Here is a 12,106-nt window from a genome sequence, read left to right as displayed (position 1 = left end):
GACCTAACAGAAGCAGAAGATATTAAAAAGAGGTGGCAAGAATACACGGAAGAACTGTACAAAAAAGATCTTCACGACCCAGATAGTCATGATGATGTGATCACTAATCTAGAGCCAGACATCTTGGAATGTGAAGTCAAGTGGGCCTTAGAAAGCATCACTACGAACAAAGCTAGTGGAGGTGATGGAATTCCAGTTGAGCTGTTTCAAATCCTGAAAGATGATGCTGTGAAACTGCTGCACTCAATATGCCAGCAAATTTGGAAAACTCAGCAGTGGCCACAGGACTGGAAAAGGTCTGTTTTCATTCCAATCCCAAAGAAAGGCAATGCCAAAGAATGCTCAAACTACCGCACAATTGCACTCATCTCACATGCTAGTAAAGTCATGCTCAAAATTCTCCAAGCCAGGCTTCAGCAATATGTGAACCGTGAACTCCCTGATGTTCAAGCTGGTTTTAGAAAAGGCAGAGGAACCAGAGATCAAATTGCCAACATCCGCTGGATCATGGAAAAAGCAAGAGAGTTACAGAAAAATATGTATTTCTACTTTATTTACTATGCCAAAGCCTTTGACTGTGTGGATCACAGTTTATATAAGACTGCAATGATCTCTTCCTTTTGATAGAAAGTGTCTGTAAAGTTTTGAGGGCCTTGTGACCTTTTGTAGTAAAAATCTCCCTACATATTCAGTTTCTCTAATGGTTGTATAACCATTTGTGTTTTTTATTTCTACTTGAGTCAGTTTGTAATAATATTTTTCTGAGACTTTGCCTATTTTCACTAAAGTTTTCATATTCACTACTTTGAGGTTGTTCATAATATTCTCACATCTTTATCTCTGATGTATTTGCAGCTATTACATCCTTTGCATTCTTAATATGTTTATATCCATTGCTTTTTCTTGATTGATTATGTTCAAGTTTAATCTTTCAAAAGAACAAATCAGGTCTGTGCTGATTCTCTCTAATTTTGTTCATTTTATTAATTTCTGTTCTGACTTTTATTCATTTTCCTTTAATGAGGTTTATTTATTTATTACGAAAATTTTCTAATAATCAGTCAAACTGAAGAAAATATGCTATGAACACCAATATACCTGCCATCACAATTACCACTAACATTTGATGCAATAAACTGCCTGTGAGATTTTGGACTGATGATTGTGAGAAACTGCCATTATGCCTTTCCATATTGATTCTCTGTTTTTCCCCTATCATCTCCTCTGCTGTTTTGGTCTCTTTAACCTGACTTATTGTGAATTCACAACTATATTCCAGTTCACTAAACTACTCTTTGGGTTTAGCCGGTTTACCTTCACCTCCTGAACTTCTAATTTCATCCTTATTTTTATGTCTAGCAGTTCTAAATGGTCTTTTTTAATCCAACTGGTCATTTTAAAACAGTATCTTGTAACTCAGTCCAACTTGCAACCCTTCATCTTATTTTTTAAGTATATAAAACTTATTTTATACTTAGGATCAAATATTTTCAATAATGACTTACTTCTAGACTTGATTTTATTGTTTGTAGTTCCTATTGATTCTCGGGGTTTGCAATTTCTCAGTATTTTTAGCTTAAGAGATACCCTTTCTTTTCTTGGCAGTTGAGTTTTGGATTGAAAGAATACATTTAGCGGGACTTCCCTGGTGGTGCAGTGGCTAAGACTCTGTGCTCCCAATGCAGGAGAGGCCTGGGTTCGATCTGTGGTCAAGGAACGCAATCCCACATGTCGCATCTAGGAGTTTACATGTAGCAACTAAAGATCATGTATGTTGCAACTAAGACACAGTGCAGCCAAATAAATAGAAATAAATATTTTAAAATATATTCTCTACTATTTTAAGATTATCTTATATGGTGGTGATGTGTACCTTGGTATTTTCATGGTACCATGCCTACTTAAGTGCTTCATCAAATTTTTAAAAAGTGAAAAAAAAAAAGTTCCACTTCTAGCAATGTTAGATTAAATAATTTTGACTACCTTCCTGAAGAGAACAGCATTTCTTTGTTGTTTTTTTTTTCCATTTTTGGTAGACTTTGACTAATTTTTCTAAAATTTTTATAGGAATAGAAAGGACCATAAAATAGCCAAAGAAGTCTTGAGGAGGATAAACAAAGCGGGAGGACTTCCTTTCCTAGATATTGAGACCTGTCAAGCTACCATAACTAGCAAAGTGTGGTACTGCCCAATGATAGACATGTAGACCAACAAAACAGAATCAGGAGTCCATAAAAAAAAAAACATACACATATGGATAACTGACTTATGGCAAAGAAGGCACTGCAGAATGGTTGTAAATGATAGTAACTTTAAATAATCAAACATTAGATTAGAGAAACATGGAGGATAAATAAATCTTGACTTTTACCTCAAATCACACACAAAAGTTAATTCCAGGTAAATGTGACCTAAATGTGAAAGGTAAAACTATAAAACTTCTAGCAAATAACCAAAATTCACCCAAGATTACATAACTCATGTCAATGGTCCTCCAAATATTACAGAAACTGAATTCACCCAGATGGTTTCACTGGTGAATTATACCAAAAAAGTTAAAGAATAAATAACGCTAATTCTATTCAATCTGTTCCAGAAGGTAGAACACTTCCAGAGGAGCCCAGCATTACTTTGATTACAAAACCACACAGATCAACATCTAACATCAACATAGACATAAAATCTTCAACAAAATGTTAGTGAATCAGATCCAGCAATACATAAAAATAACAATGTACCATGACCAAATGATGTTTCTTCAGTGAATAAGAGGATGGTTCAATAAAGATAAATCAGTCTAATCTATACTATAACAGTCTGAAGAAGAAAACTAAGTGATCAGATCAATGAATGTGGAAAAGCATAAAATTCAACATCCATTCATGGTTTTTTAAAAAAACTATCAGCAAACTAGGAATTTTTGTTGTTGTTTAGTTGCTCAGTCGTGTCCAACTCTTTGCAACCCCATATGCTATAGCCTGCTAGGCTTCTCTGTCCATAGTATTTCCCAGGCAAGAATACTGGAGTGGGTTGCCATTTCATTCTCCAGGAGATCTTCCAGACGCAGGGATACAACCCACAGTTCCTGCATTCCAGGCAGATTCTTTGCCATCAGAGCCACTAGGGAAGGCCTTAAAACTAGGAATAGAAGAGAGCTTACTTAATGTGATAAAGAACGTCTGTAAAATACCTTCAGCTAACATCAGACTTAATAGTGAAAGACTGAATGCTTTCCCCCTAAGATGGAAACAGAGAGATTCATCTCACCACATATGTTCAACATTGCACTGAAGTGTTAGCCTGGCGGTAAGGCAAGCAAAAGAATATAAGAACACACAGATGGGAAAGAAAGAAATAAAGCACTGTATTCACAGATGAGATGATCATGTACCTTGAAAGCCCCAAGGAATCTTAAGAAAATTCAAAATGCCTATAATTAATAAGTGAATTTAGCAAGGTTGCAGGATACAACACTAATACACACAAAAAAATCAATCATATTTCTATATACCACCAATGGAAGCTGAAATTACAAAAATGCCATCTAGGACTTTCCTGGTAGTACAGTGGATAACAATCCACCTGCCAATGCAGGAGACACTGTCAAGATACCAAGACACAAGTTACTATTCAATCCCTGAGCCGGGAAGATTCCACATGTCACAGGGCAACTAAAGCCCATGTGCCAAAACTACTGAAAACCTGTGCTCTAGAGACCATAAGCCACAACTACTGAGCCCATGTACTGCAACTACTGAAGCCCATGCACCTAGAGCCTGTGCTCCACAACAAGAGAAGCCACTGGAACAAGCAGCCCACACACTGCAACTAGAGAAAGCCCGCATGCAGCAACAAAGACCCAGCACAGCCAAAATATAAATTAATTAATTAATTTAAAAAACACAAAAAAAGCTGTTTACAATAGCTCCAAAAATAAAACACTTAGGTAAAGGTATAATAAAATACACATAAGATCTATATGTTATAAATCACAAAATTCTGAGGAAAAAAAAAATAAGACATCTAAATAAACAGAGAGATGTATTATATTCAAACTGAAAGATTCAGCATAATAAAGATGTTGATTCTCCTCAAATTTATTCATAGATTTAGCATAATTTCAATCAAAAATTTCATCTGGATATTTTTGTAGGTAAAGAAAAGCTCATTCAAATTTTTATATATGGATAGATGAAGTTAAATAACAAAATTAAAAAAAACAAGAATGAGGTTGGAGGAAATATACTTCCCATTAGCAAACTGAATTCAACAATACATTACAAAGACCATACATCATGATCAAGTGGGATTTATCCCAGGAATGTAAGGTTGGTTCGATATCTGATATACCACATTAACTAACTGAGGAATAAAAACTATATGATCATCTTAATAGATGAAGAAAAATCATTTGAAAAAATTCAACACCAATTTATGATACAAATTCTTATCAAAGTGAGTACAGAATGAATATATCTTAACATAATAGAAGCCATGTATAACAAGCCTGTAGCTAACATCATACTCAACACTGAAAATCTGAAAACTTTTCCACTAAGATTAGGAACAAGGCAAGGATGTCTACTCTTGTCACTTTTACTCAAGGTAGTATTGGAGGTCCTAGTCTTAGCAATCAGATAAAAATATATATAAACAAAAGAAATTAAAACTGGAAAGGAAAAACTGTCACTGTTTGCAAATGACATATTACTATATATAGAAAATCTTAAATACACTACCAAAAAAACCATTAGAACTCATCAATGAATTCAGTCAAGCTGTAAGATACAAAATTAACATGCAGATGTATTGCAGCTTTATACACTAACAAGAAACTGTCTTAAAAGAAATTAAGAAAGCAATGCCATTTACAGTTTCATCAAAAATAATAAGATATCTAGGAATAAAACTAATTAAAGAGATTAAAAAAAAAAACTGTACTCAGAAAACTATAAGACTCTGATGAAAGAAACTGAAGATGAGACAAACTGATGGAAAGATATCCTGTGCTCATGGATTGGAAGAATTAATATGGTAAAAATGTCCACACTCCTCAAGGTATTCTATATATTCAATGCTGCTGCTGCTGCTGCTGCTGCTGCTGCTGCTAAGTCACGTCAGTCCTGTCCGATTCTGTGCAACCCCATAGACGGCAGCCCACCAGGCTCCCCTGTCCTGGGATTCTCCAGGCAAGAACACTGGAGTGGGTTGCCATTTCCTTCTCCAATGCATGAAACTGAAAAGTGAAAGTGAAGTGGCTCAGTCGTGTCCTACTCTTAGCGACCCCATGGACTGTAGCCTACCAGGCTCCTCCGTCCATGGGATTTCCCAGGCAAGAGTACTGGAGTGGGGTGCCATTGCCTTCTCTGATATATTCAGTGCAATTCCTATCAAAATACCAACAGCATTTTTCACAGAACTGAAACAAAAACACTAAAATTTGTATGGAACCCATAAAGGACCCAGAATACACAAAAACATCTTGTGAAAGAGAAACAAAAACAAAGCTGGAAGAATCACACTCTCTGATTTCAAACTATAATACAGTTATAATAATCAAAGTAGCATGGTATTGGCACAAAAACAGACACATAGATCAATGAAACAGAATAAAGAGAAATAAACCCATACTTATACGGTTGATTAATCTATGTAAAAGGAGGCAAGAATATACTACAGGGGGGAAAACAGCTTCTTCAATAAATGGTGTTGTGAAAACAGGACAGTTCCATTCAGTTCAGTTGCTGTGCCGTGTTCGACTCTTTGCGACCTCATGGACTGAAGCATGCCAGGCTTCCCTGTCCATCACCAACTCCCAGAGCTTGCTCAAACACATGTCCATCGAGTCAGTGATGCCATCCAACCATCTGGGCAGCTACATGCAAAAGAGTCAAACTGGAATATTTTCTCACACCATATATAAAAATGAAACCAAAATGGATGAAAGACAAATGTAAGATCTGAAACCATAAAACTCCCAGAAGAAAACACACAGACTAACTCTTTGACATGGGTCTTAAAAATATTTTTTGGTTATGCTTCCTCAGGCAGGGGAAACAAACAAATATACACACACACAAAGGAACCACATCAAACTAAAAAGCTTTTGCATAGCAAAGGAAACTATGACTAAAACAAAAAGGCAGCCCACTGAATGGGAGAAGATATTTTCAAGTCATACATCTAATAAGAGGTTCATATCCAAAATATACAAATAACACATACAACTCAGCAACAACAACAACAAAAAAATATAAGCTGATTAAAAAATAGAGGACATGAATAGACATTTTTCAAAAGACATACAGGTTTCTAACAGACAGATGAAATGATGCTCAACCTCACTAATCATCAAGGAAGTGTAAATCAAAACCAAAATAAAACATTACCTCACACATGTTAGAATGAAAGTGAAAGTCACTCAGTCATGTCTGACTCTTTGCAACCCCATAGAATTCTCTAGGCCAGAATACTGGAGTGGGCAGCCTTTCCTTCTCCAGTGGATCTTCCCAACCCAGAGACTGAACCCAGGTCTCCTGCATTGCAGGCAGATTCTTTACCAGCTGAGCCAGCAGGGAAGCCCAAAAATACTGGAGTGGGTAGCCTATCCCTTCTCCGGTGGATCTTCTTGAGCCAGGAATCAAACCAGAGTCTCCTGAATTGCAGGTGGATTCTTTACCAACTGAGCTATCAGCGAAGCTCTGATAGAATGGTTATGTTAGAATGTCAGAATGACTAACATGATAGAATGGCTATCATCAAAAAGAACACAAATAACAAATATTGGTGAGGGTGTGGAGAAAAGACAACCCTTGTACACTGTTCGTGGGAATGTAAATTGGTACATCCACTGTGGAAAACAATATGGAAGTTCCTCAAAAATTAAAAATATGATTCACCAATTTCACTTCTGAGTATTTGCCCCCAATACAAAAACACTAATTCAAAAAGATATATACAGTCCCATGATCATTGAAGTACTATTTACAATAGCCCAGATATGGAAGCAACTTCAGTGTTCATCAATAGATGAATGGATAAAGATGTTTATATATATATATATATATATATATGAGAAGGCACTGGCACCCCATTCCATTACTCTTGCCTGGACAATTCCATGGATGGAGGAGTCTGGTAGGCTACAGTCCATGGGGTCACAAAGAGTTGGACACGACTGAGCGACTTCACTTCACAGCTGATAAAAAGTTTGGGTTGTCTCAGTGGGGTGGATTTGCTCCTGGATGGATGGATGGATGGATGGATATATATATATATAATATATACACATGCACAATGGAATATTACCGAGCAAAAGGAAGAAATGTTGCCATTATGACACCATGGGTGAATCTAGAGGGCATTATGCTAAGTGAAATAAGTCAGACAGAGAAAGACAAATACCATATGATCTTACTTAGATGTGAAACCAAAAAATAAATGCAAACAGACTCATAGACCTGGAAGACAAATGGGTGGTTGCCAGAAGGGAGGCAGATGAGGGGTAGGTGGAATAAGTGAAGGAGATTTAAAGGTATATGCCTCCATTATATAGTAAGTAATCCATGGGAATGTAATCTACAGCACAAGGAAAAGGATCAACAATATTGTAGTAACTTGTAGAGGTCCATATGGTTACTAGACTTATCATGGGGGTCACTTCATTCATATATGCAAATGTCAGTCATTATGTAGTATATCCGAGACTAATATAATGCTGTGCATCAACTATATTTCATTAAAAAATAAAGTCACCAAAGAAGAATACAGGACTTTTATGAAACAAAACTTCTTTTTCAGACTCTAGCCTAAATTTTTAGTCAGGTAAGAACTTGTCCTTAAAGGGAAGAAATTATGCATATGATTATATACAAAATCAAAATTGAATTATATTAGTTCAGTCTACCAAATGGGTTGTTTTGTTAAACAAGTGAAATATTGTAAATAAATGACATTTGAAAATATTGTATTACTGCAGTTAAAACACACAGGTGAAAAAGATGGGATAGTCTTTAAACACATTTCTGTGATGAGTTCCTTAGAGCTACCTTCCTTCAGCCAGCTTTCTGAGCTCTTAAGCTACTGAGTCATATTGCTTAATAATGTACAGAGACAGTCATCAACCAATGATTATAAATAGGCAAAAAACCAGTCCTGAATGATGTTGTTAATGAGACACTGGGCTTTCTCACAACCTGAAAGATCAGAAATAACTGCTAGCATCTGGAATGACTCGGCATTTGCTTCTGTGAGGTTATAGATTCACTTCCTTTTTCTGTTCTCTGGAGACAAAGCACAGCTGGTCAGTATCTCTTATAAGAGTGTTTTCTTCTAGAAGTTTCCCAAGGGCTATTACTAAGTGTGAAAAATATTGGAAATACCACAGCAGACTGGATATGAGTCACTTTCCACCTGCATATGATTAAGGGGACTCACAGCACAGTCCATTAAATAGAGGCAAAATGCAGCACTTAATTGCTGCTTCACTGGACATGACTGTTTTGAGAACTTTAAATGCCTGTTACTGTCATGCATATGAAGGCAGAGTTGTTTCTGCTCAAAAGCATATAGTAACAGTGCCTTGAACATTGTCTAAATTTCACAGTTCAAAAAGAAATTCTCTCAATAGTTCCCTAGATTTTAAATTCACAGAATGTTGAGAGTTCTGGCTAAAGGGCCTGATACTTGCCAGAGGTACTAAAAGGCCCTCTTTGTCCTCAGTAACCCACTGGCAATATAATCCAAGAAAGAGAATGGAAGGGAAACAGAGGGCAAGAAGGAGACACCAGGACTCTAGAACCATAGATGGTTAATCAGAGGATAGACATGCTGGGTCTTTGTGAACTCAGGTTTACAGAAAGGCTCCACAAGAAATCTCCAGAAACTAATACCCACCCATGAGCTGGGACACAAGGCCACCCTCCCAACAGGACTCTAAGTGATGCATCTTTGGTAAAGGTGCAGAGGAAGTCAGAGCAGGGCTACCAGGGGGTTTGGTGGAAGGAAGCATCCAGTGTCAGAGTTTTCCCAGCTAAATGGTACAAGGAGCTGAATGCTGCAAGAAAGAAAACTAACTTCATGTCAGTCTGTTCCCAGTATGGAAAACACGGTAACCTGGCATTACAATTAAGTAATAGTTTTAAGATTTCATGGCACTTTCTGAGCAATATGTTTCCTTTACAGTGAACCCATAAGAATATAGACTGGGGTGAATACCAAAAATTAAAAAAAGAGGATTACCATTCGGATGTAGCTTTTTTCCTCTTCTCTGGAAACAGAATTGGCAAAAAATCTTGCAGAATTAATACCATTTCTTTCTGGAGATAGAAAGCTGATTCGATTGCTAGGAACAAAAATATAGATGAGGTCAAAGCAATGTCTTACAGCTGGTCTGAAAGCCAGCCAAGAATTGACATGGCCCTTGTGGGGTTTCACCCTCCCCTTCCAGATGCAACTTCCTTCTGGCCAAAGCAGTTCCTGAAGTGACAGAGACTACCCCACAACTCCTGTCCCACTATGGGGCAAATGGCTCCCACTTCTCAAAGGTTATTCTTTTTCCAGGCCCCCCATATGCCACAGCTCATGAGCTTTCTAGAAAGAGACCAAGGCATCATATCACTGAGAGAAAAACAAAACAGAAATGCTCCTTTGAGGCTCCATTTCATTCATCTGAGAAGATGAAACCTAGACCATGAATCCACTTTCATCCTACTCCCACGTCAGAAGCGCAAGCTGAGGCTCTGCATTCCTGTCTGGAATGTGGCCCATTACAGATTCATCATGTGCTGTGGTATTTAGGGTGAACCAGCAGTAATCTGCCTGTAGTGCGGGAGGCCTGGGTTCAATCCTTGAATCAGGAAGATCCCCTGGAGGAAGGCACAGAACCCACTTCAGTGTTCTTGCCTAGAGAATCCCATGGACAGAGGAACCTGGTGGGCCACTATTGCAAACAGTTGGACATGACTGAGTGATTAAAACAGCAGTAAAGAACCCTCAGGAGCTGCAAGAGACATGGGTTCCATCCCTGGGTCGGGAAGATCCTCTGGAGAAGGAAATGGCAATGCAGTCCAGTATTCTTGCCTGGAGAATCCCATAGACAGAGGAACCAGGTGGGCTACAGTCCCATGGGGTCACAGAGAGTTGGACATGAATGAGTGACTAAACCATCAAGAAACTACCAGGACAAGCTCAGGACTCTGAAACTCAAGCTTTTACAAGGTGAGATGAGAGAGTGCAGACACATTTGAGGGTTTGTTTACCGAGAGAACTCCATTCACAAAGTTGAGCTTCTAGAAGCCATGCCAGAAGTGCCAGCCCTGCTCAGCAGGCCAGAGCTGCATCTACTGTAGCTGGGGCAAAACAATTCCCTCTCCCAACAAATGTGAATTGGAAGTTGAAAAAGAACCCCTCTCTGTTGGTACTGGAATTGTAGCAGGTAAATACAGATCTACAGGATGGCTAATGTAGGCTGTGAGGATTGTGCAACAGAAAAAAAGAGTTCTTGAAAGAAAGAGGAATGAGCAAATGTGAAGAGAGAAGCACATATTAGAGACAGTTCCTAGCAGCACTCTCGTTCTTGATTCCATTGTGCTGGGAGATTCAGTTACCTTTATACCTTGGTGACCTAAAAAACACTTCTTGTTCAAGATAATAAATCTTATTCCTCCCTTGTGTTAAGCTCTCTTTCACCACAGAGGTCTGACTAAGGCTGAGAGGGCCCCAGATGAGGCCCCTGGGAGCAGTCAAAGACTCACCAAGGCGCAGTGTGGGTCCTGGTTAGACATGTGTGTTCCCGGATTGTGGAGAGGTTTTTCAGGTCCAGGGTGGGTGGCCGTGCTACAAGATAACACAGAACATCCAACATAAGTTCTCAGGGGTTCAAGGCCAGAATCTGCAGACTGTAAAACTATGACAATTCCACTTACTAAGCACATCGAGCCTACATTTACTCACAAGCACTGCTAATGATGAGTGCCCATTTTGCTGTCCTACTGTTTCCTACCTCAGCAGAAGCAGAGGGCACAAGCACTGAGCCAGTGGTCACATCAGCAGCTGGAGTTACATCCCGTCACTACACATTTATTGAGAACTCATCGTAAGTCAGGCCTGGTGCTGGGTGTCAGATGAAGATCTCTGATCTCATGCCATTCTGTTGCCTGTCTCACCCTTGACCCCTCTCATCACAGACAGAGGTGGTCACCCAAGTCCTAATCATCCCCCCCTCCAGGCCACTGTCTACTTGGTCCTTCTGTGTAGAACAATCTTCCCCATCTCTCTGCCTGGTTATAGTCATCTTCAGATCTCAGCTCAACACCCCCTGCTCAGGAAGGCCTTCATGGGCTCTCACGAGTTCATGCGCTTACTGTTCATGGCACCCACTTGTCTGTGATGATCCAACATTCCTGAGTTGGGTCTAGACTGACTGCACTCTGGGAGGACAGGGTTTTTTTCCTAGTTTGTTCACTGCAGTAGCCTTTGCTAAAGAAGCACCTGGTGCCTGACCCTCACTCCACCTCAGCAACCCACCTTGCTGAGTTGGTCATGCACATATTCCCCTATCACTGCCTTGACCAGCTTGTTTTTCTAGCTCTTTGCTCCACACCGGTAGATAGTGTTTAACTCCTTCCATATCACCAGTGGCGTTCCTGTTGTTCAGTCAGCTGTGCAGCCACGTGTGTCAGAATCACCCCCTCCTGGCCCAGGAGTTCACCTTCCCAGCCACCCAGTGACACAGCCAACCCTGTGTCCGTCCAAAATCTCTGCACCTTTCTCCATCACCAGGTCTTTCAGACTGGTGATGTCCAAAATGGTAGCCACTAGCTACATGTGACTCTTGATATTTAAGTGCATTGAAATTAAATCAAATCTTAAAATTCACTTCTTCAGTTGCACTAGCCACATTTCACACGTTTAACAGCCCCATTTTCTTCATTACAGAAACTTCTGTTGCACAGGATTGCTACAGAAAAGTAATCAAGCAAAACAATAATATATACCTCAAAGTTACAGGTGCCTGTGAAATGGTTTCTCACCAGAATGAATGGTTATTTCCTCCAAACTTGAGACAGGGCTTGTTCTCTTATTTAGTACCTATTGCATAATTCTT

At 39.0% G+C, this 12,106-nt stretch overlaps 1 protein-coding gene across 1 annotated transcript in view; it reads right to left on the bottom strand.

The window, feature by feature from the left end:
- The window catches only part of GAB3 (GRB2 associated binding protein 3), a 91,835-nt gene that overhangs the window by 9,629 nt on the left and 70,100 nt on the right, over positions 1-12,106 (bottom strand). The window contains exons 7-8 of the mRNA XM_040265614.1: positions 10,755-10,836; positions 9,241-9,343 (exon numbers count right to left, since the gene is read on the bottom strand). Coding sequence (XP_040121548.1) covers positions 9,241-9,343; positions 10,755-10,836 — 185 coding nt within the window. The remainder of the gene's footprint in view (positions 1-9,240; positions 9,344-10,754; positions 10,837-12,106) is intronic.

The sequence above is a fragment of the Oryx dammah genome, unplaced genomic scaffold, assembly GCF_014754425.2.
Source record: "Oryx dammah isolate SB20612 unplaced genomic scaffold, SCBI_Odam_1.1 HiC_scaffold_23, whole genome shotgun sequence".
Classification (NCBI taxonomy): Eukaryota; Metazoa; Chordata; class Mammalia; order Artiodactyla; family Bovidae; genus Oryx; species Oryx dammah.
This window is presented reverse-complemented; position numbering and strand designations above follow the sequence as displayed.